General features: G+C 33.7%; 3 protein-coding genes and 1 non-coding gene across 9 annotated transcripts; 2 read left to right on the top strand and 2 right to left on the bottom strand.

Moving 5' to 3' along the window:
- Positions 1-321: 321 nt before the first annotated feature.
- On the top strand, positions 322-5,815 carry LOC133689884 (putative zinc transporter At3g08650). Its single transcript, XM_062109975.1, has 6 exons — positions 322-561; positions 1,114-1,773; positions 2,209-2,493; positions 3,074-3,202; positions 3,354-3,451; positions 4,717-5,815. The coding sequence occupies exons 2-6, from the start codon at positions 1,282-1,284 to the stop codon at positions 5,528-5,530; spliced, it is 1,818 nt and encodes a 605-aa protein (XP_061965959.1). The 5' UTR covers positions 322-561; positions 1,114-1,281; the 3' UTR covers positions 5,531-5,815.
- Positions 5,816-6,893: 1,078 nt separating this feature from the next.
- LOC133689795 (protein RETICULATA-RELATED 3, chloroplastic-like) lies at positions 6,894-8,661 on the bottom strand. The gene is made up of 2 exons (XM_062109844.1): positions 8,408-8,661; positions 6,894-8,316 (listed from the first exon to the last, which is right to left on the bottom strand). The coding sequence occupies exon 2, from the start codon at positions 8,307-8,309 to the stop codon at positions 7,236-7,238; it is 1,074 nt and encodes a 357-aa protein (XP_061965828.1). The 5' UTR covers positions 8,310-8,316; positions 8,408-8,661; the 3' UTR covers positions 6,894-7,235.
- Positions 8,662-9,533: 872 nt separating this feature from the next.
- On the top strand, positions 9,534-9,617 carry TRNAY-GUA (transfer RNA tyrosine (anticodon GUA)). Its single transcript is given in 2 exon segments — positions 9,534-9,570; positions 9,582-9,617. It is a non-coding gene; the product is annotated as a tRNA-Tyr (tRNA).
- A 4,679-nt stretch (positions 9,618-14,296) lies between these two features.
- On the bottom strand, positions 14,297-20,414 carry LOC133689093 (KH domain-containing protein At2g38610-like). Of its 6 annotated transcripts, none has more exons than XR_009841247.1 (8): positions 19,591-20,412; positions 19,341-19,429; positions 18,106-18,257; positions 16,126-16,251; positions 15,883-15,999; positions 15,571-15,714; positions 15,204-15,302; positions 14,736-14,875 (listed from the first exon to the last, which is right to left on the bottom strand). XR_009841247.1 is itself a non-coding variant. In XM_062108826.1 (8 exons), the coding sequence occupies exons 1-7, from the start codon at positions 19,668-19,670 to the stop codon at positions 15,245-15,247; spliced, it is 759 nt and encodes a 252-aa protein (XP_061964810.1). In that variant the 5' UTR covers positions 19,671-20,414; the 3' UTR covers positions 14,736-14,875; positions 15,204-15,244. The 6 variants fall into 6 exon arrangements, 5 of the variants coding, with proteins under 5 accessions (XP_061964806.1, XP_061964808.1, XP_061964810.1 ...); XM_062108826.1 differs by having other exon boundaries at positions 15,204-15,295; positions 19,591-20,414; XM_062108825.1 differs by having other exon boundaries at positions 14,738-14,875; positions 15,250-15,295; positions 19,591-20,414.
- Between the last annotated feature and the right edge of the window lie 3,699 nt (positions 20,415-24,113).

The following is a 24,113-nucleotide window of genomic DNA, read 5'->3' as shown; positions in this document are numbered from 1 at the left end:
AAACAAATATGAAAGGCTGTGTGGCTATGGCAATTCCCAAATAGGTTTTTTTTTTTTAATCAAGCAGGACCGGTGATGTCATAAAACAAAAGTATTATTTATTTAGAGCATTTTTGGCTTTATATTTTAACCGGAAGTTTTTAATAATTTTAATTTTTTCACTTTAAATAATTTTCATTTTATGTTTCTGAAATATTTTAATATGTTAATATATTAATATTAAAAATAAATTTAAAAAAATAAAAAATAAAACATTATTTTTATATATTTTTATATAAAAAACATTTTAAAAAATAATGATGTATTTCCCGGACACCCCGTAGCCTCACCACTCACTGACTTATTTTCTGTTGGAGGCTTAGCTGGTTTCGATATAGAAAACAACGTGCTCTCTCTCTCATTAACTCATAAATTATTTCTGCAATTCCATTCTTTCATTTTTTAGGAATTATACTTGTCCCCTTCTATAGTTCTATTTTCTGTCCCCGTATCTGTATCAAGAATTCAATAGCACTTGCTTGACCCATTTCTTCGAATTGAGCCCGCTTTTCATCAATCGGGGTAAGTTTCTTTTCCTCTATCTGATCGTGTGAATTGAGGGTTCTTTATTTTATTCAAGAATTTTAGGGTTTTTGTTTTTTTTTTTTAAGTTGGAAACTTCCACTTCACAATCAAAGTCCCAATTGGGAATTTTGTATAAAATTCGAAAATTTTCATCTTTTTGACCTGTGACACCACAGAAACCAAATGGGTTCTTCAGGATTTCGAAAAGTTTTTTACTTTTCATTGATACTGTCGTGCTCTTGGATTGTTGACTTGAGAGGATCAAATTGTTGACTAGAGAGGATCAAGAGGGCACATTTAGATGTCTATAATTTCAGCTGTTTTACCATTTTGAATTCTTTAGATCCTTGAATGTGATCATGAACTCATCATAATGCTTTACTTTTTATGCTTTTTCAAGGATTTTCTGCTGAAAGGGTTTAGAAGGCCACCTCAATTGTTTTATTTCTTTTTCCCTCTTTATCTGAATTTATGGTGTAATTTGATGAGTAAGTATTTGTGATTCATATCATATCATTTGCTTATGAATTTCTTTTGAACTTTGGTCAGCATCAAGCAAGTTCCTGGCACAACTCGGACAGCATTGTTGTGTCTACCTCATTGCTCAAGTCAATCTGAAAGCTTAATTGATTATATTCAGAATTCTCTGGAATGAGATTTTAATAGTATAATTGCCAAATTTGTATAGGAGTTAGGTGTGCAGGTTAAGGAAGTGAAATGTTTTTGGGTTGCGAACAAAGAACCACGAGGTTCATGTTAAAGCAAGTTTTCCTATTTTTTCTGCTCTCTCTAGTGTTCTTTGCATGCATTTCAGCAGAATCTGATAGTGATAATTCTGAAAGGTTAAGATCGGCTCCTCATAAAAATGTGAGGAACAATGTTATAGATGGCAGTGGTACAGAGAATGCAGTTGATTTTGAGGGTACAAGTGGTGGGATGAAGGAGGGGAAGGGTGGTTATAACAGAGTTTCGATATCTACAGTTGCATTATTTACATTGGCCATGGCTGCTGCCACTGGTTTAGGTGCTGTCCCATTCTTTTTTGTGGAGCTAGACCCTCAGTGGGAAGGGTTGTGCGGTGGGATGGCTGCTGGTGTGATGTTGGCTGCTAGCTTTGACCTCATACAGGAAGGGCAAAGCCATGGTGCTGGCAGTTGGGTTGTGATTGGGATTTTATCTGGTGGAATTTTCATTTTGCTGTGTAAGAAGGTAATGGGTCAGCATATCACATTTAATATGAAGTTTTCTTCTTTTTCCAGCTAAAACTGATTTGTGCTTCTGGGTTCTTACTCTTACTTGATTATGGGTTGGGATGCATCTGTTCCTCTTTCAATGTTTCATAAATGGCGTGTATGTTTGGTTGTTTTTCCTATTTGGGTAGTGATGAGAACATGCATTCAGTAGTTGTACGATAAGGTTCCTATTCCTTTCTCTTTTATGGCACTTTATTTGGGAACTTTGACAAGGTGTCAAGCTAGGAAACCCCTGAAGAGAGTTTATTCTTATATGTTTATTGATTTTATGTTGTGGCTTCAATTTATGTTTGTTTGGATTTTCATATGTGCATGTATAATTTACATGTGTGTATTCATGCATGTTCCTTATTGTTGGTATCTCATTATGCTATATGATTTCTTGTTTCAGTTTCTTGAACAATATGGGGAAGTAAGCATGTTGGACATTAGAGGTGCTGATGCAACTAAAGTTGTTCTTGTTATTGGAATTATGACTCTTCATTCATTTGGGGAGGGTTCTGGTGTTGGTGTCTCTTTTGCTGGCTCTAAAGGCTTTTCTCAAGGACTTTTGGTAACTTTGGCCATAGCCGTGCACAACATACCGGAGGGGTTGGCAGTGAGTATGATGCTTGCATCAAAGGGTGTTTCTCCACAAAATGCAATGCTATGGAGCGTAATTACATCCTTGCCTCAGGTAATGCATATACTTCATAATGTACATGTGTATAACTCACCTCAAGAGATCACTCTGTGAGACCTATGAATCAGTACAATTAAATGAACAAGAAAAAAGTAAATCATAGACGCAACATTTTTAAAAGTGCCGTGCATTTATTATCAGGATAAGATTTGGAGAACTTCCTCATCTCTTCTAGTTTTGTATGCTTCCTAATGATGTTTCTGCTAGATTGGTAAGAGCTTGGAGGACCCACCATAGTTAAAATCAGTTTCATGTTTGAAATTTGTTGTTGGCAATAATTTTACCTCTGTTGGACAGATCTTGATCGTATTAACTGCTTGTGGTTTGGAAGTGTTCTGTTCAAATCCAACCTCTTTGATTATTTAGCTCTTGATTGTGTAAGACTTGAGATCTTGCTACCTATCCAAGCTTATATTCAGATCATGAAAATACTAGAAGCAAGAATTTGGTCTCTCCACAAACATTTTCTCTGAAGTAACAAAATATATCCAAATAATATGGTTACAGGGTCAACAATATTGTGTTAGTATGATTATTGTCGGCATTCTTGATTATTAATCATTTACTTTTACAGCCCATCGTAGCTGTTCCTGCTTTCATGTGTGCTGGTGCATTTAGCAAGTTCCTTCCTTTCTGCACGGGCTTTGCTGCTGGATGTATGATCTGGATGGTGGTTTCCGAGGTGCTTCCTGATGCTTTCAAGGTAATTTGCTGATAGAGATAGGGAACCTTGAATGCTAAATGTCAAAATAGTTTCAAATAAGTTCAAAATGAATTTTGTTTCATCATTTTTATGTGTCTACTTTTGTTTTATCATAGAGAATGCTAAATTCTTCTTGATTTTTGTCTTACAGGAAGCCTCTCCTCCTCAAGTGGCATCAGCAGCTACAATTTCTGTAGCATTTATGGAAGCTCTCAGCACTGCTTTTGAGAATTTCAGCCATGACTACAAGTGAGTTGCTACGAACTTAACTTTTCTGAGAATGCATGTTCTGAAGTGGTAAAATTGTGTTATTGGTTAAGTTCCCAATGTGTCACAAGTCACCTTGACATACACATACTGATATTAGATCACAGCCATGGTATCTAATAACTGGTATCCCCTTTTGAAGCCCATAATATCTTACTGTCCTGATTGTCATATGTGATACCTGCTTTGGTGCATCTTATGTCATATTGCAGCTCATGACATCGTAATGACATTCAGCTTCTCCACCTTAATGTTAATAAGGAAAATCATCTCTCTTGGGATTTGTCATTTAAATGAATTGAAAATGATGCAAACTGCTGCTTTTGGCGACATATAGTTACTAAACCCAACCAGGTCATCTTGATTGCATGGAACATTTAGGTCATCTGAAACCTTTTCCACCAAGCATGCTTTAAAATCTTTCATTGCACATGTAATCCTTTCTAGGCTTACAGTTGACTGTTGCAAGTGAAAGTGATTACTGGGAATTGATTTCAAATTGAATGAGAAGAGACTGAGGGAATGCTTTTTGACCTTTGCACATTCAATCTACTCAACGCAGCATTTTATTTACTGATGTTTAAGTTCAACGCAGCGTTTTATGTTGTGATGTTTAAGTTAAACGCGGCGTTTTATGTTATGTTTATATTTTGTTTTCTTAGTTTTTCTAGAGGCAACGTGTGGCTAGGTTAATGGATGTCAGGAATTCCTATTCTGTAGGAACTTCCTTTGTACTGCTGCTATGCATATAATAGAATGGACAAAGAGAAAAGACAGCTAAGAAATTTTAACAAACAATGAATGAATGAAGAAGGAATTCGGGTGAATCATCCTTATGTTCAATCCATTATTAATCCCTTATCTTTTCCATTGTTTTCTTTATACTTGATTAATCTGCATGAATTCTTCCTTCCTGGATAACATGTTGGTTGGTTCACTGAGATTTGGTCTTGCACCGTTGACAACACCTCTATTCATGCATGCAGTTTTGCATTTAGTTCTTGTAACGCAGCCTTGATCTGCATGATTGGGGTTTTTTTTTCATTAACCAAAGTTGGCCCGTACCATAAACAGAATGTATATTCCCTCCCTCCATCAAAGAAACACTTTCTTGCCTAGAAGTTTGTCAGATTATGAGATGCCAATCCTAAATGCAACCTCGCCACTTTGGTTTTTATGTTGATTTTGCATGTTTTGCTCATCTTCCATTTACTTGTATTTATTAATTTCATTCCTGTATATTGCAGTTCAGAGGATGCTTCAGGCTTCTTTGTTTCATTGCTTTTTGGTCTTGGGCCATTGCTTGGTGGCTTCATTCTTGTTGTATTTGCTCTTGCATTCCATCTTCAGCATGCCCTTCTCATGGGTGCAGCATCTGGCATTGCCTTTATCCTTTCCGCCTGGCGACCTCTCCAGCTACTCGTGTCTTCAAAGATGGGGTTCTTCTCCCTCATATTTTTGCTTGCTCTGGGAGCAGCATTTGTCCATGTTTCAAGCTGTAGCATTTTGAAACTTGCAGGTCGCAAAAAGGCATCGGTGAATAATTTACCTACGGCAAATGGCTTTTCAGTGAGTGTTCACACCCTCCAGTCATTCTTGTCATGCGGAGCAGTTGCCTTTCATGCATTGGCTGAGGGGCTGGCTTTAGGAGTGGCTGCACCAAAAGCTTATGGACTTGGTCGGCACATGGTCCTTCCTGTATCTCTACATGGACTCCCTCGGGGTGCAGCTGTTGCTAGTTGCATCTTTGGGGCTACTGATAGCTGGCATAGTGCCCTAGCAGCAGCAACTTTAATTGGATTTGTGGGTCCAATATCTGCTATAGGAGCGATACTTGCAGGAATTGACTACAGTGGTCTGGATCATGTAATGGTCTTTGCATGTGGTGGATTGCTCCCTAGCTTTGGAAACATAATTAGAAGAGGAGTAAGGTTGGATGCTCGGAAGGGGGGTTTTGGGCTAGCAATTGGGGTGGGGTTTGCTAGTCTCTGTTTGATGTGTACAAAGTTGGTTTGCTTGCACACACCTTACTGCAATTCTGCTCCAGAGGCTGTGAGGTGAGGTGAGATGAGATGATCTCCTGTGATAATCAGTTACAGAGGTGCAATTCACATGCTGCGATTAGCATGTCGGCGCCTATGATATACACAAGCATGCATAGATAACTTGTAGAGTAGAATATGCGGAAAAGAGGAGATACAGAGGAAACATCTGGTGGAGAATGTATTCTCCCTCGCATTGTACAATAATTTCTTTTTCATTTTTTTTCCTATTTGAATTATCCTCCGAGAGGAGATGAATGTTTGTGGAATTTGCTGAGTACAGTAGTCTGAGTTTGAGAGACCATTTACTTGCTAAGAAGTTACAACAAGAAAGCTTCTATGGGTAGACGCGTGCAAGTGTGAGGGAGGGACGAGCACTCTAGTCTAAATCTTCCCTTCGCTATTATCAACAATCAAGGGACATTATCCTAAACATTCTTATCAAAACTTGTTGGCATGATTGTGATTATATTTTAATATTTTTTTTGATGTTTTTAGATTAAAATTTAAAAATATTTTTTTAATATATTTTTAAACAAAAATATTTTAAAAAATAATTGTTAACTTTTCAAACACACCTGTACCAACATGATCAGACGCATAAACCAGTCTGAAAATGGTTTCGAGAGTGCTGTGAGCCAGCGTCTGCCGTCTTGCTAGGCGATCCTTCGTTCTTAATTCCCAATTTATGGTTTGACAGCTGCAAGGTTCTGAGGTGTCCCATCCCACGCACCAAATAGGGAATCAAAACCTGATGAAACTTGACTACGGTTGATTAGAGAAACTTGACTAGTGTTTTTGTTTGAGGGCGTGTGCTGTAAATTCTGTCGGCAGATAGGCATATTCATAACTTATGAAGTTTTACTTTTAAACTAGAATATGAATACTGTAAATTAGTCGCCCTGAGAAATATCTACATCCTTGTGTTTGCCAAAATTTCCCAATTTCACCGATGTTTATTTTGTCAATCAAAACCATCCAATACGATGGGTTAGGCCTCACTTTTGATGTAACAAAGAGAGAGAGAGAGAAGCAGATTGAAAAGTAGTGTTGCGAAAAAACAAAAGAAAAAGAAAAAAGGACTTTCCATTATGAACGCACAAAAGGAATTTATTTCCCTCTCTCACCAGCAACACCATTAAAGGTCCAGAACTTCTTGCCCCACTAACCCACCAACTTAGCTATCGCTAAAACTAAAAAAATCTCTTATGGTAACGAGAAATGCTTAGGAGAGATTATTAGCCAAGAACGAATACCATCCACGTTAGTTCCCCTCTCATTCAAATATGTTCTCCTTACTTCGTTATAGGCTTGAAGCATTCCTTTGCCAGATGGTGAAAACACACAAATATGAAGAAGATGAATCAGCAAAACAAAGAACGAAATGAAAAATCGATATATATGATTCATCACTCTCAACCTCTATAACTGAAGTGATACTTTGATATTTAAGCTGAAAAATCCTGAAGAACGAAATTTTAAAGGGGAATACAAGCAGCAGCTTGTTCACATTCAGTTTGGCCAGCATCATTAAATAAAATCCCCCAAATCATTTAACATCCAAGATTTCCATTAACACTAGACAGACTCCATTGCAAACTTTATTGATATAAACAATATGGATTGAGGATACCAAGAGTAAACCTTCCCAAAGCACAACCAACCATGAAAGTTGAAAAAGTTTTATCACTTGAAAGTCGACTGATTGCTCTGCGAAAAAAGTTTCACTTGAAAGTCGACTGATTGCTCTGCAACTCGTCTCCTCCATCAAGCAGTTTCTCCTTCTCTGGAGCAGCCAGCCCGACATCAACATCAACCAGTTTTGGTTCTACAACGCTCTGAGAACCCGTCATCCTCGCCAATATCACAAACGACATCCCACCAAGAACATTATTCAAGCACCTAAGAACCACGACCGATGTCTTAAACGCCAAGGGAGAAAGTCCTTTCTCCAACAAAAACTCAGCCCCATTCAGCGTCTGGTACCTCAAATTACTACTAAACCCCATATGAATTGCCCAAGTCAATGCATTCAAAACAGTGGGAGGTGCCTTATTCGGCGTCTCAAAAGTGGGATCCATCTTCTTCCTCATCTTAATCAACCCATTTGAAAGCGCAGTCCCTACCAAACCCGCGGCAAAACCAACAGCAGCAAAAATTGTTCCTTTATAAACAAAAGTACCAAGCCTGTTCATCAAACCATATGCACCCGGTTCAAACATATGACTTGTCGGACAATTGGCGAAAATTGCAGGCAATGTCTGACTGGTAGCAGCCGCAGTAGGCGCAAGCAAATACATCAAGGTAAAATTCAGTATACAACCAACAACCAGGGTCGAAAAAACAAAATCCAACTCGTCAAGACCGAAATTCGGCCGCGAAGCCATATCACCAAGAACACAAGCAGACACACCAACTAATTCCTCCATCAATACCTTAAAAGGGAACTGCGGATCCGCAGCGACCCGCGATCTCCACCCATTTAGAAAAAGACCCAGAACCCCAAACCCCGCCGCGGACGATGATGAATTGTCAGAACTCGAATCACCAGCTCCGCCGCCGCCGCCACTCCAGTTTCCACCATCTCCGCCACTTCCACCGAAGCCTCCACCGGCATTGGAAAGGTGGGGTGGTTTGGAATGGAGGAGGCGGGGGGACGGATTAAGAGGGGTGGAGAAAGGGAAAGAGAGAGAATGAGAATTGGGATTTGGGAATCTAGGGTTGTTTTGTTTGGTGAAATTAGCAGCGTATTGCCTTGCAAATGTCGAGAATCGGAGCTGGGCTGCTGCCGTTGCCATTTTTTAACTGAATAAAAAAAAAGATGGATTAACAGAGGATGAAAACAATGATTTTACAGATCTAAAGAGTGCTGATTAAAGATTTTAAGAAAATGTACCTGGGACTCGAAGACGACGATCGAATCAGAACGGGCTCGATTTATTTATACTGATAGTAAAGTGATAGATGGAGTGGAAGGGAAAACAAAAACAAAAAAAAAGAGGAGGAGAACGCTGCAGTCGGAGAGGGAACGTTGTTGTTGTCGCCGCTGCCTGTTGGAGTATAGAGACTGAGAGAGAGAAATACATACATACATATATATATATATATATAGAGAGAGAGAGAGAGAGAGAAGTACGGATTTTACATATTTATTTATGTCGTCTATGATGATGATGCGAAGGCTAAAACCCTAGTAGGACTTGGCGCTGTGAGGAGATGCTTGTTATTGTACGGGAATTTAATCTTTATTATTTTTTAAAGTATTTGTTATTTAAACATATATTAAAATAATATATTTTAAAATTTATTTTTCACAGAAAATACTAAAATAATTTTAAAAAATTAATTTAAAACAATTTAAAATTTTAAAAATAACTTTCAACCATACTCTCAAACATATTTTTACTTTTGTATTTTAAATCGGGAGATTTTGTTTTGTTTGGCATGATAATAAAAAATTAAGTAATGTCAACTATTGTTATTTTACAATTAGGCATCTCAACTTTAATCTTTATCCATTGATTTGTTAATCAACTAATAAGATATTTATGGTGATTATATATTATTAAATGGATATAAAAATTAATATTAATTTCATTTTAAATTCAAATAGATGCTAGTTAAGTAAAGCAAAGAAACAAAAATGAATAAGCCAAATTTCATTGTGATTAAAATATATTTAACACGCATGATGAATTATAATTTCTTTTAGAGGTTTTTTTTGTTCATGTCTAGTTTTTAATAAATATTCATTGAAGTATTTTTTTAATTTTATTTTTATTTATTTTTGGCAACTTCATTGATAAAAATTGAAATTTAAATGTCTAATTGTAACGTTATTACTAGGGGGTAGTTGGGGATCGTGACTGCCGGCCGCCCCCCAGCCACAGCCAATCACAATATTCTCTTCTCCTTTTGTCACGGTGCCAGAATCTGGGATGCCACGTGTATTTGTCTGTTCTGTACATGCTCTGCTTGTCCCTCTTAATTAATATAGTTATATTGAATCAAGCAACAAGCATCCGACCTTAGCTCAGTTGGTAGAGCGGAGGACTGTAGTTGTTGCTGTAATCCTTAGGTCGCTGGTTCGAATCCGGCAGGTCGGAATTTAGTTTTTAAACTGTTATTTTTTAAAATATATTTTACTTAAAAGTACATTTTATTTTTTTATTTTTTACATTGACATATCAAACACAATCTAAAATCATTAAAAATATATATTTTTAAAAACACTTTATGAACACAAAAACAAACATCCTTAGTAGGCTTCTTAGATAGTATTTTTTTAAAATTTATACTTTATATCAGCATATTAAAATAATTAAAAAAATAAAATAAAAATTTAAATAAATTTGTTTTTATAAGATACAGTTTTTACTATATTCTCAAACGACATCTTAATTATTTCTAGAGAGTATTTCTAATAATAATAAAAATAAAAACTAAACTAGTGCTGGAGTAGGAAGCCACCACCAAACTAGCTCAAAAACATATTGCAGTAATTTTATTATCATTCATTATAAAAATAAAAATACTGATCATAGTAGTTTACCTCTGTTCATCATCTACACTGGACGTTCTTCCTTTACCTTTGTTTTGAACAAATTCTTACTGAAAATCTTTTAAGAATGTTTGGAAATGTAGTAATAGTTATTTTTAAAAATATTTTTTTATTTTAAAAAAAATTATTTCTGACATCAATATATTTAAAAACTTTAAAATTTAAATTTAAATGAGAAAACATTTAAAAATATTAAATTTTTAAAAAATATATTTTTAAAATATAAAAAAATAGCAACGAAAACCTGCGGTGTACTATTGGGAATCAGGTATGTCCTTACGTCACAAAAATTGCACGTGATGTAACGACTTTTGGAAACTTCTTGCTGTGATGGTTGTGACGGCTGTTACATATTTAAAGCCTGAGATTTGACTGATTTGTTGTTTTCTCCTTAAATTCTGGCAAGGATTGCATGCTTTTTATTTATTTTAATTCTTAAGTTTTAAGCTTATGACAAAATAATTATATATATATAATTATATAAATTATAAAAAAGGCTATATATTCTTAGAAAAGTTATATAAGATTTACGAGGACACCATGAGTATCAATATTAGTAATAAACCCTCCACTATGCTCGTCTTGGAAATTAAATAATTAGTATTCAATAAGAAAAGTGGTGTTAGGGATGCAATATTTATACCTCACTTGGATATAAAATTTAAATATTTATACTATTTCTATCTTGTTTTGAGTATTTATTCAGTATAATACTTAGTAGGGGTATCATTTTATGTTCGGTTCGGTTTTTATCAAAAAAATAACCAAACTGAAATTTGTTTTTCAAATAAAAACTGAAACCGGTCCAAACCGGTTTGGTTTGATTTTTTCGGTTTGACTCGTTTTTTCCGGTTTGGCTAGGTTTTTTTCAGCTCGGGTTCCGTTCGGTTTTTTCGGTTTCAGGCTTATAAAACTGAATCGGATGGTTTTTTTTAAATTTTAATCGTTTTTTTTCACGGTTCGGTTTTTTTGTTATTTTTTTCTGGTTTTCTCAGTTTAATTGATTTTTTGATTTTTTTCTCACCTCTAACACTTAGCATAATTATATGCCCAGACACAGATATATATATATATATATAATTACCATCTTAAATAGGGATGTGGATACCATGCATATGTGTTGGAATCCAATAAAATCAATCATATATACAAATTCTTTTGTATATTTATAAATACTAAAACCATGTGCCAGGTCAAGTCTGCCCCTGTCTCAAAATCGAGTCCACATTTTGGACCTCACCTAAGTGCACATGGACTTTTTAGTTTCTGATGTTAGACAGAACTCGTTCTCATTCCAACCTAAAAAATTTGCTTCCTTAACTTTTATATTATTATTATTATTATCAACAACCATAGTCTAATAAAAAAAAAAACAGAGAAGTGTTTTGAACAATGTTAGTTGTTGTAGCTCTAGATTCATTTTTTTCTTCTTGCCAAAAACATTTGGCCTAACTACTAGGGATAGTAATGTCTTTTCACATTTTTTACGCAACGAAATTACTTACCATTTAAAGCAAAAAAAAATACTGAAAAGTTAGGTGTTGTTTAGACTTTTTATTTTTAAAAAAACATAATAAAATGATTAGATTGCCTTTTAGATATCGGTAGGCAACCTTTTTATTTTATTTTTTTTCTTTTCTTCTTGATTTTCGCCCATGAACTCTAAATTCTAAAAGCAGACTTTTAATTTGTTTTTTTCTTCAAATTTAGTCTTTATTTTTTTGATAATTGTTATTATTATTTCAAATGGTTTATAGAATTGATTTTTTTAATTATTTGTCATTCAATTTTTTTATTTATTAGATTTGATCTTCATTTTTTTAGTGCTATTAGTTTTGTTTTGAATCCTTTTTTATATATAATTCATTTCTCAATTTTTCCCTCAACATTTAATTTTATTTTTATATCAAATTTGATCCTTATTCTTTTAATTGTTATTTGTATTACTTTGAAGAATCTATTAGATTGAAGTAATTTTTATTTTTTTTATTTCATCTTTCAACATAAAATTAGTTACAAAATAAGTTTTTTAGTTAAGCCTAAGTCTAAGATTTCTCAAATTTTCAGTTTTAGAGATTAACTCAGGTTTAAAAAATTCGTCCGACATTGTTTTTTTTTAGCTCGTGTTTTTTAAGTTCATCCCTCATCATTAATTTAATTAGAGTTTGGGATCCATTATTTTTTTATTTAATTTCTATAAGATTTTTCACTAATTTTGTGAATGACCTAGATTATCTCGAGTTTTTTTTATTGTTTTTCTTTATTAAATTTAGTTTTTTAAAATGAATTTATTTTGAATTAAATTAGATTAATTGATTAAATATAAATATAAAATGCTCACTTTATGATATTTTACTTTGTTTGCTTTTCGAATCATTACTTAAATGACACATATTATTTTTTTCGATGTTGTTGAGCAACCTTTCATAGTAGTTTTAGAATTGTCTCGATGAGCTTTTGCTTTAAAATTATTTCAATGAACTTTTTTCCATGATGAAGCAATGTTTACTCTCCAATGAGCTTTCTTTCCTTCCCAAGTATAATATTGTCAGTTTATTTTTATAGTTAATTATTACTAAAATGAATTTATTTTATCTATTGTCAGTTTTTTTAATAATGTTATTGAATCAACCAGATTTAGTCAAGTAAATGCCTCATATATCATATCTTTCTCATTTAAAAATGATTCACTTTCAATAAAATCTTATATATTCATAGGTTTCCATTGCTTTTCAAGTAATGGATATGTTTTAATTATACAATGAAGCTCTTAATGAATTTGTTTTTGAATCAATGTTCTTAGTCTTTATTTGCCCCCAGGCTCTTGATTTTTTTGTTCTATGAATGGGATTCATTTAATTATGAATCAATTGAAATTATTATTTTTTTATATTAGAAAAATTTTGATATACAAGTCACCTATCTAGTCCTCTTGTATTCGAGATTAGCCATGCTAGGCCATGCTGACCAAATTTATACAGGACCATTCTTTATTTAAATGAAGGATCCTACAACTGTTTAAAGAATGGTAGGTGGGGATTTCAATTTAATCCAAACTCTGACTAAAATTTTTACCAGATGATAAGTGTAAATAGGGTATGGATATCACTTGAAATTCAATTGAAACCTAATCTGACATGTATCTCTTTATATATAAAAAAATATTTATAATTCTTTTATTCAATATAATATATAAACCATCCCAATAATAACACTACATGTTTATAATCATCTTATTTAATATATATTAGCATGTCTCAAATGTATGTTTTCATTTTCTTTGATGTTGAACATGAAACAGCATTCGGATAATAAATATTGATGATTTTGACATGCAATTTCTTACAGGAGACTCGATTTCCATCCCTAAATCGACAGACAGCTAAAACCTGTGGTCTAAAGCATCCCGAGCTCTCCACTCACCCCATCTAATGCAATGCAACGTGTATTGAAATGAATCTCAGAGGTGACTACAGCACCGTGCCCATGTCGTAGAAACAACAGGAGCTTGGATGGTTGCATCAAAACAAAAACAAGAAGGAAATGTAAGAATCTGCTTAGAATAGTCCAACACATGTTACAGACAGAAGAATCACCTCTCATCCCAAGTATTACAAGACAAAAATCCTACATTTTACACAACACAGAGTTATAGTATGACCGGCAAACAAGGAGGATCTACCCTGGATGTGATGCAAAACATCTATTTAACTACAGGAGAGCTGGCACATGGGAGTGCCAGGACTCGAGAACACAACAAAATACAAGTTTCAAGCCTGTCATCATCAACCATAAGTATAATAAAAAGGCCTAAAGTTCATGCTTTTTTCTAGTGTTACAAACAAAATATGAAAATATAAAGACTCATTATTGAGGTTTTCAAACCAAAAGGATTGACTAATTATCATTTTATAAAGAGAATGCCCCAGCTGGGAATCCCATGCCAATGAAAGTAACATAAACCAACCAGCAAATTCATGGATTTATCTTAAGATGGAACAAGACATTCCAGATTTGTACTAATTGTGGCGTAGCCAACCTGTTTCCTTGCCTTTTATTTTCAGTCATTGCATCTCAATTCACCATGAATTAACAATGTCCACACCGAAAAAAAAAAGAATTGGCCAATCTCATCATCCCTTTCTGTGATGATATCATACACATCTACCTTGAGTTATTATTTAAAGATACTACCAAATGGTTTGCTAATTTTGTTCTGCATCATTCCAAATATAAAGTCCATTAATAAAAAATTGACACCTACAAAACTCAGATCCAATGTCTTAGAAGACCTAACACTTACACCATTCATGTGTATATATATATTTTACATTCCTCCAGGTTACTAACACAAGAATAAATGCAATGAATATATTAAGTTTTACACAAAAACTGACCTTCGCAAACCTAACTCAAGAACCAACTATGTAATTCTTCTTCTTTTTCTTTTCCTTTTCTTTTCCCTTTTTTTTCATTTAATGTTATCATTTTTTGTCTTGGGAGAAAGAAGAAACAAAATGTAAAAGAAACCACCACCAGAACGCTCACCAGCAAGACCGTTAGCCTAATATCTGAATTGACAAGTGCTGGATGGCATACTCTGGGGATGAGTTTCTGATATAAACCAATTCAGACAGGAGTACACATGAGATCTCATCAACGCCCTGTTTTTGCACGTTTCATTCCACTTGTATTGAAAGGAGAGACACTGCCACTTGGTCCTGGACTCTCTTCTCTGAAATTTGAATTTAGCATTGCTAGCTCACGTAGCTGCTGCCTCTTAATAAAATCTTGGGACTCATCCTGCACGGAAAAAGGAATATTTTACAGAAGTAAGGGAAAGGAAATGCTTTTCAAATTTTAATCAACTAATGGTGCAGGGAGAATGAAATGCATGAGCAGAACATAAAGACTGGGTAAAGCCTATCACTACTACTTGGGTGTCAGAGGAACTAAATAGAGATCATAAGCCAGAATGCCATTGGTGGATGCTCATTTTTCACTTATTTCCATCCTAATATCTTGGAAGGCATGAAGGGAAACAAATTCTAGAAACGATAGATTCTACTGGTTATTGAAAAAAAATTTGCAACACAATGATGGCTTGTTTCCTGTTTCAAGAAAGGCATACGGTTTCAAAAACAGAATAGGGCTCCAACTAAAAGCTGTGTTTCAACCTTCAAGAAAGCTCCTCTTCACTTTTTTAACATCAAATGCTAGCACCTGGTTCCTTCAGATACAAGAGTAGTAATATCAATTCATTTTACAAATCTCAAATATGAACTGAAAACCTATATTATCATTAAACACACAACTCTCAAGTTATTTGCCTTCAATGTTGTTCCCAGGCAGACTGACACCTTGGGCCGGCTCCCATTCTTAGATTTACAGTGACAAACTATATTGCAGCACAAAGCATACAAAAAGATCGCCAGCTTCAAAAAATTTAGAATTTCATAAAACTTATAAACAGAAGATTCAAGAATGGAAAAGGATACCACAGGTTTGAGCAGTTCTTCTATGATTTCTTGTGCCTGCCTGAGTCTTATGTCAACGATGTTGGCAGGTAAGTCAGCCTCAATTAAGATGTGAAGTGGATCGTTCAGGTGCTCATAGCCCGGTCTTCCCCTTAGTTTCTCTTCCTTTCAGATGGAATAAGATAAAAATGATTAGGAAAATACTTAAAATGGCATAAAAAAAGACAAGATTCTACTCATAAGTTTGCTTTGTCGTATCAATCAGTTTTGGCTGTACCGTCATTAAAAAAAAGCAGGTTTCAATAGCACTACAGTGAGGGGTGTGTATACTACCTTGTCTGGATCCTTAATTGATCCTTTCCCTCTAATGTACACCCGGCAACCTGTGGTAGCTTCCACCCGTTTCAGCGAATTGCCTCTGGGTCCCAGAAGTCGCCCAACAAAATTGAACTAACAATAAAGAAGCAGCCATCAAATATAAACACTTAAGCAATTCTATTTCATTAAAGGGAATTGTGAAGATATGCTCAACCAAATAAATTTAACAGGATAACACCAGAAATTGGTATGACTTACAGTACATACATTTGGATATGTATCTACTGGAATTTCCAAACGCAAAATTCTCTTCACAGTGTATGAACTAGGGCTTGCAGGTGCACCTTGCCAGTCCATAGTCATCCCAGGAGGTCCACTTAATCTCTGCATGAATGATTTAGCTATATTAGTGTACCATAGCAGTGGAAGCACAAAGGATTGACATCCAAAATATTTAACAAATAAATATAAATAGAACTAGACAATATTATATCCTCTTCAATCTGAAGCTTCTCATTTTACCAAGTCATCGTATCAGTAGTAAACCCATAACACTAGTTATCATACCGCCAATTATAATAGAGAAATATGGGAAAGAAAAGGCAGCAGCTCAGTTATTAACACAACATTTTAAAGTAATGACACTTGTTGTCAACCTGTTACAGTCCCCGAGGTTATATAATCAAATAGTCAGGAAACCTCTTACCAAAATTATGCCAAGACCTATTGGCTATCCTCACTTTTTTTAATTATACTATAAACCAAGGAAAGTTGGGATTTAGAGAAGGAATCCTCGTTCAGATCAAGAATATCGAGATAAAAGCTACTTTGTGAAAACAGATGTACAAAAGAGAGGAGTGCTGACACATAAGCGATCAAAATATAACCAATTATTTAACAGAACATTTGACATTTTAAGCATGCTGGATTTTCCTTTCTCAAATAACCACACTTTGCATAGGCAGCATGATCTTGTGATTACAATCGTATAACAGCTGGGAGTGTCTTAATTTGAAATGTATTTTCAGGTAACCGGTTTCACAATGGAATTGACTTTAATAGTATGACAGCTAGAAATCAGTTGTCATTTATCTAGAATTTAGCTGTATACTCAAGGAACTGCTTTCACAATGGAATCCATCATCTTATACATTTCTACCATCATTAAAAAGGAAAAAGTTGGGACCCACAAGTGTTGTCATTTGGATCATCGACCAATTGAGGAAAAATTTTGAGACGGATTTTGCAAGTGCTAGTAAAGTTGGAGCAATATGTAAATGTATTGGCCCGAGTCTTTACATTAAGAAGAAACATCCCAACCATGGTGTTTCTAAGCTGCTCAGCATTTTAACTATACATATACCCAGAATATATGATGTCAAAGTCTATGTAAGATGAGCTCAGGGCTTTTAGGCATGACATGGCACAGACTATAAGCTGGGTCCCTTTTCTTATGTGAAAAGCTTGAATCTAATTCCAACCTCACACTATAGAAGTAAATGTTTCGCAAGATGATTTTGAATGCATGGCCAAATACTCAGAATGTATTTGGCATGGCACCTGATGAAATTGTTCAGATTACAGAACTTAAAACTAGCAAGGATTTAAAATTGTCTAGCATAAAGTAAAAAACAAGTATTTAAAGTTCTCCAGGTAAAGATTATTGAACTAGGAGCTTCTCTAAAGGTGAAGGAGGAACATCTGTGCCGTACAGTTTAAGAAGAAGTTTCTTTAGCTTATGGGTAAGAACATACTAACAAAGAAACTACTAATAATAAAGTACTACATTGAAACAGCCAGCAAGTGCATGTCTCTATTTTTTATTTCTCAAGAAAAAGCAGTCATCAAACTAGTCACTAATGCACTAGGATAACCTCTTCTTGGTAGCATTTAAAATGCTCAAAACAATACAAAACAAATAGTTAAATATGCATGGAAAAAGGAAAACTCAAACGCCAGTAAGAATGCCTCTTTATATTCTTCAACAATCCTTCAGGAAAAGCTACTGCTTGGTGGCATTTAAGCATCTTGCAATGCTATTAAAATGTAGAGATTGTTTCTCACAAAAAGTTGTAGTAAAAAATCAGTTAGAAAATGAAAATCAAAACCTCATCTACCCAAAATTTCAAACTACAGGCAGGCCCAGGTTAACAAGTGGAATGCAAATAGAGAACTGCAAGCAGAAAGGACCGTAGGGGAAAAAATGGAATACAAATTAAAATCAAAAGAAGCAATTACCTCCTGAGGAATGCCATTCCAGCTGCTTAAACCTGTCCCACCAACATTAGACAAGAGGTTTGAAGAAGCCATGGGGCTGGGACTTCTATGCCGTAGTCTGTCGAAGTCTCCAAAGCCTTGGTTGGACATCATTCCTGATACCCGGAAAATTTCTACACATAAAAGAGCATTTACTTGAGAGACAGACCCAGAGCAATCTTATACAAAACAACACTAAATGAAGAATTGAATTCCCAAGAAAAAAATAAAGAAGGGTAACAGAGCAAAAATGGCTGGAACAAGAAGCAAAAGTGAGAAAAAGAAGGGCAAAATATACCAAACCAAACACAAGCAAAATATTCTACAAGGTCATTTAGGTCCAGAACCATGAGCAAATTAAACCTAGGCCACATTTGCGCAGAGTCCTACAAGCACCTCTCTTCAAGGCTGCAACATGTAAGTTGTATCTCAGACCCAAATACAAGGTTAATAACAGAAAAAAAATTTGGTGGAAAAGTTCAAAAAAAATTTTACTTCAAATCAGCAAGGGTGCCAATAGAAGACATCTATTCATGCGTTTCATGAGCCATTCACAATTTCCTCTGCCGACTCACTGCAAACCAGTTAAAAACTTTTTGCATGTGGAACTTAAAAGCACTCGAATTTGCCAAACCCAGATAGTGCACATAATTTAATCTCTAATACAAGCTACTATAAAACTTTTGTGCCATCAAAGCTATATCCCAAAATGCCGTAAACTGCTGGCATAAAAAAATTGTATGACACTGGTTTTCATTAACTTTTTCTCTCATGATCACATAGAATCAGTGATTCAATGAAAAAGGCCTATAATTAGTTCAGGCTAACCCTTTTATACAGGAATTATTTCCCTAGTTTCATGCACTCTGGACAAATCCAGCCACCTGGCTAGTTACAAGGCCTTTCAAATGGTGTACAAGTTCACGCCACAATGCTGCCTGAACCCAACTAAAGATATTAAATTGTTGAATACCAAATGACTACTCCCCGCAATCAGAAATGGAACAATAAAAAACAAAGTACACATTCGATACAAATCGAAGAAAACAACACTGAAAATCACTTGGTAAGAACAATCAAACACATCTAAACAACCAGAGAAGCACATTGAAAAACCACAGTGCTGAAATTAAGAACATGGTAGTTTAAAAGGAGAAAATAAACCCAAGAAAATCTAGAAAAACCTAGATCCAAAAATGAAAGACTAAGAAGTAAACCTTGATTTAACAGCCGGCTACATGTTGGAAGAACTTGCATGAAAGGTCCAAGCTTTTGATGTTCTGCTAATAACTCTGATAAGTACTGGCTGCAAAGGGTAAGTAACAATTAAAACAGATAAAAGAAAATAGAAGTCTCTACACAGATTGATAAACAACAAAAACTTGAACAAAATCAGTAAAAAAGACCAAGTCTTTTGTAAAAAAGAAATGATGAGGTTTACAGAAAGAAATCACTAAGCTTGCATACCTGTCAACATCTGGGGTGCTTCTAATCTGAGGAGAAGCAGCTCTTGCAGGTGAAAAGTTGGGATTATACAAACCTGACATGGGGTTTTTGGTTTGCTTTTGTGGAGAATTTTTTTATTTTTTTTCCTTCGAACAAACAAGAGAATACTAAGACTGGAAAAAAGAAAAGGCAACGAAAGGCAGGGGGGTTTTAGTTTTAGCTGTGGTTGTTGCATAAGAAAAGGGAGAAACACAACACCATCAATAAAGGAGTGAGTTTTGTAATAACAAAAACAAAATAATTAATGCTATAAAAAACAAAAACAAAAGGGTTAGGCAACAAAACTATCTAGTGAAATTTTGCAGAACGTAAAGACAAAATGTTTTTATTTACCAGATCACATATATTTTTATATCTATTAACCTTCCTTTGTAGTAATAATTGAGGAACTGGCTCATGGTCAAAGCTACTAACTCCCTCTTGAATCATTTTTAGCCGTACAAACTCAGACCTTAAATTAAACTAATAAAACCAAGGATTTTATGAGTCATCGTCCAATTCGGACATAAAATAAACAGTTTTAATACGTAAGAATCATCACATGGTTGTAAGAAAATCGATGTAAATAAATAAAGAAAGAAAAATATCCCATGCCCCTAAAACAAAGTCAGGCAAATAAGTGAAATCTTTATAGCTGTACACTCGAAGATGGCAGGAATTTTGGCGGTGGAAAAGAAAAGCAAAAACCGAATGGGGAGAGATTTTACTGTTAATGAAAGTGGGAAATTTTCTTAGGTTTTTGGAGGCACCGTCAACTGTGTAAGGTTTTCCTGCGGTTGTGACCGACACGTGTTAGCCATGCAAAGAACCCATTGATATCTATAAAAAGGTTCCCTCACCGAGTAGAAAATCCATTAATATCTACAAGAAGGTCCCACACCAAGTAGAGAAGCCAGTGCCATTTTGATCATGATGTCGCCAACCCTGTCCTGAGCAGGTGGAGTGTGAGAAATAAGATTGCGCTCCTCCACTTTATGCAAACTACGTCGTTTACATCGACCCCCTTAGAGGATATTTTCATAGCAAGTAAACAAATTATTATCGTCCATTTGGTATCGTGGTTAAAACTATGTTTTATTTTAACCATAATTTATAATTATTTGATAAATATTTAAATGCAGATTTTGGAGATAGGTCCCACTATAAATTGAGTTCTTACCGCCAATTTTAGTGAAGCAAAAAATTGTTGCTTTTTACTTTTCATTACCCACCTATTGCAATATCTGCAGAGTGAATTAATTCACTCCGCACAATATTCATTTTAAGAAGTAAACACTGTCAAGTGAATTAATTCACTTGGCATTGTTTATTGGACCACGTCCGACCCAACAAAAATTTTAATTTTTTTAATTGTGTTTTACTTAAAAAAATTTAATTGTGTTTTACTCAAAAACTAGTATTTAATATTATTCAATAATACTATATAAATTGGAAGGAGATCGCATGATGACGTAGCATTTGCAGAATTTGATCCCAATTTCAATTTTGTTTCTGATGATATTTTACCTTATTTTGTTGCACGCTCAAAAAACTATGAAAACTGTAGTCCTTATCAGATGAATTTCATACATGATGAAATTGTAGATAAGTTAATGGAACAATAAAAATATTTGATATAAAATATTATTTATTTAATGATGTAATAGTGATAGTTAAATCTACAATATTTAAATTAAAAACATCAATATTAATATATATCTTTTTTAGTTATTTTATAACCTCAATTTGAAAAGCATGTTTAACCAAACACATTAAACTACTTTTTATTCAATCTCAATTTCAACCACAGTTTTAACCAAACATATATAAATATCAAACCAACCTCAACCAAAAGTATTTTTTATAAAAACAACTTTTTTCAAATCACAACGACAAAAGCTACCATAATACCAAACACATTCGCGGAAGGTTGTGCTTCAACAGTGAAAATACTATTCACACACTCACAATACAATGTGCACTAGAGTAGTGTTTTTTTTCATTTTGATCCCTAACTTTTTTTTTATTATGTCCTTTAATTACAAGATTAACGCCCAATTACTTCAAATTTATCGGTCAGGGAAAAAATTAAAAGACAGGGGACCAATTTAGGGAAGGTGTCGAAAATGGATGTTGTGTTTAAAGTTGGAGTAGACTATACACTTTAACCCCTGATTTATTAAATTACACCTATTCAAACCCTTATGTTTTTTTAATTCAATTTTGGTACATATTTTTATTTTTATTATTTTTCATTCCTTAATTTTTTAAGGAGAGATAAGTTTTTGTCAAATTATGGTATAAAGAAAGAAAGTCGTCGTTTTCACATATTTCAACCACCAAATTGGTTGATATTGATATTCATGAGTTTCATTTTATAAAAAAAGTTGAATGGTAGTTGTTTCAAACCTCAACATTACCTCAAAAGTATATCAAAGTTGAGGAAAAAAAAATCTAACCCAGTTTAATTTCATGTGTTTGGGGCTATTTTTGGAGTTTTTTGGATTGATAAGTTGGTTTCTAGGTGTTTTGAGAGTATTTATGAGGTGTTTTTTTAATGGGTTAAAAATTGAATTTTTAGACAAAAATACATTTGCCTTAATTTTCCAGTCACCACTGTGGTGGCCAGATTATGGGCAAATATGTGACATGTCGTTTGCTTCAACAAGTGACATATCGCCTGATTTATTTTTGTCCGACCCTTAAAAATATTAAAAAAAAGGCCTAAGTGTGCTGGCCTGAGCTCTTTTTTTAATAGGCCCGCACACCTAGGCTTTTTTGTGGGTTTATTTTGCAATTCTTTTTATTATTCATTTAGGTGCAATATAAATTTAATAAAAAAATTATTAGACTCAATTAAATTCTTGGTGCAGATCATTGATTCGACGAGTATGACACAACATCTAGGGCTTTTTTCATGCATTTTCCCCCATGAATTTTTAAGTCCTTTTAAAAGGAAGACATGTCAATTTAGTCATGTGCAAAATCTTTAGAGTCCTTTAAAAAAGGAGACTAGTCGTTTGGATTGTTCGCAAACTAATTTTGCCATCAATCCTTTGAGAAAAAGATTTATCACTTAGGCCATTCATGAATTTTTTGTCTTGTCGACCCTTAAAGGAAGATTTGTTTTTTGAGAAAATCTTTTACATCGACTCCTTTTATAAAAAAGACTCGTCAGTTTGATTATTTTTTAAATGAGCATTGAACCTATAAAGATGATAAAAATTAAATTGAGCTTTGGCCCATTTACTTTAATTAATTTTTCAAAAATAAACGAAAAAGCTATTGTTCTTATTGAATGGATCTTGATGGGATTGTAACGACCCAACCTAAATTATTATAACTAATTCTCAAAATATTACAAAAATAATAAAGCAAATTTATATGTTTTTTTTTGTCCTTTTTTAGTTATTAATTTTTTTATGAGAATGTTATTACCAAAAAAATAATTTGTGACTTATACAAAATATAAATCAAGTGCATAAATATTGATAATATTGATATGCATAAAATTAAATACACAAATATCAAGAATCATTTTTTAGGGTGATGTTGTTAAAATCATGAATTGACTTGTAAAATGTAAAATCATAAGATTTTATGAGTCAATATATATTTTTGTATGCAAAATCACTTTAAAAACTTGAAAATTGATAAAATCAAATTGAAATCGTTCAAACTCTGTAAAATCAGGTAAAGATCAAAATTATAAAATAGAATTTTAAGTTAAATTACAAAAAAAAAAAACTAAAAGAACTATGACTAAATTTAACACAAAAAAAAAGAGCTCTTTTCATTTTCATTGTTCAAAATGCGCAAAAAACTCTAGTTTCATATATAAAAGTTTTAATTTTTTCATTATTTGGTCCTTGTTATTTTAGGATTTTACATTCTAATCATAAACTTTATTTTTTTTGCATTTCAATCACTGGATATTGAAAGAGGAAAGAGAAAATCACTAGAAAAAGAAAGAGGAGAGGAGTTTGGTCAGTCACATTTCGATTATAAAAAAACCGATTTTGGTGCTAATGTGTTCATTTTAAAAAGATAAGTTCAATGAAGGTAGTTTTTCTCTTTAAACATGTTAATGAAAAGACAGATCAAAACTCGTAAAGTTGCTTTAGATTTGGTTTAATCCTTTATTTTTAAAATGATTAGATTGTATTTGATGGTTAAAAACAATTTTATCGGGATTTTTAAGGTGTTCTTAAGATATTTTTAAGTGAAAATACAATACAAATTGCATTTTTAAAATTTAAAAACTCGAATGCTGATGGTGATTGACACATTGTTTGCTCATGCCGATGGTGATGTATTGCCCATTGTATGTAATTTTATTTTTTTTGATGAACAATGTGTCAAATGACCATTTTAAAAAAAAACGATAACCCGGTGTGGTGGCTTGGCTTCCAAGCACGCCTAGGTTTTTTGCTTTTAGGCTAAGCGCATGAGTTTAACTTTCTAAACTCAATATTGTCTTACCTATTTTTAAACGGAATCTTGTC

This window comes from Populus nigra, chromosome 3 (assembly GCF_951802175.1).
Source record: "Populus nigra chromosome 3, ddPopNigr1.1, whole genome shotgun sequence".
Classification (NCBI taxonomy): Eukaryota; Viridiplantae; Streptophyta; class Magnoliopsida; order Malpighiales; family Salicaceae; genus Populus; species Populus nigra.
The sequence above is the reverse complement of the archived record's forward strand: the minus strand, read 5'-3'. Positions and strand labels throughout refer to the sequence as shown.

What these genes read in the sequence shown, in the direction of transcription:
- LOC133689884 (XM_062109975.1), top strand. Translation starts at nt 1,282, where the DNA reads ATGTTTTTGGGTTGCGAACAAAGAACCACGAGGTTCATGTTAAAGCAA. An exon ending in TAATTACATCCTTGCCTCAG is followed by an intron (nt 2,494 to 3,073) that starts GTAATGCATATA and finishes TTACTTTTACAG; the next exon opens with CCCATCGTAGCTGTTCCTGC. An exon ending in TGCTTCCTGATGCTTTCAAG is followed by an intron (nt 3,203 to 3,353) that starts GTAATTTGCTGA and finishes TTTGTCTTACAG; the next exon opens with GAAGCCTCTCCTCCTCAAGT.
- LOC133689795 (XM_062109844.1), bottom strand. Translation starts at nt 8,309, where the DNA reads ATGGCAACGGCAGCAGCCCAGCTCCGATTCTCGACATTTGCAAGGCAA.
- LOC133689093 (XM_062108822.1), bottom strand. Translation starts at nt 19,670, where the DNA reads ATGTCAGGTTTGTATAATCCCAACTTTTCACCTGCAAGAGCTGCTTCT. An exon ending in CATATCCAAATGTATGTACT is followed by an intron (nt 16,000 to 16,125) that starts GTAAGTCATACC and finishes CTTTATTGTTAG; the next exon opens with TTCAATTTTGTTGGGCGACT. An exon ending in CAATTAAGGATCCAGACAAG is followed by an intron (nt 15,715 to 15,882) that starts GTAGTATACACA and finishes TCCATCTGAAAG; the next exon opens with GAAGAGAAACTAAGGGGAAG.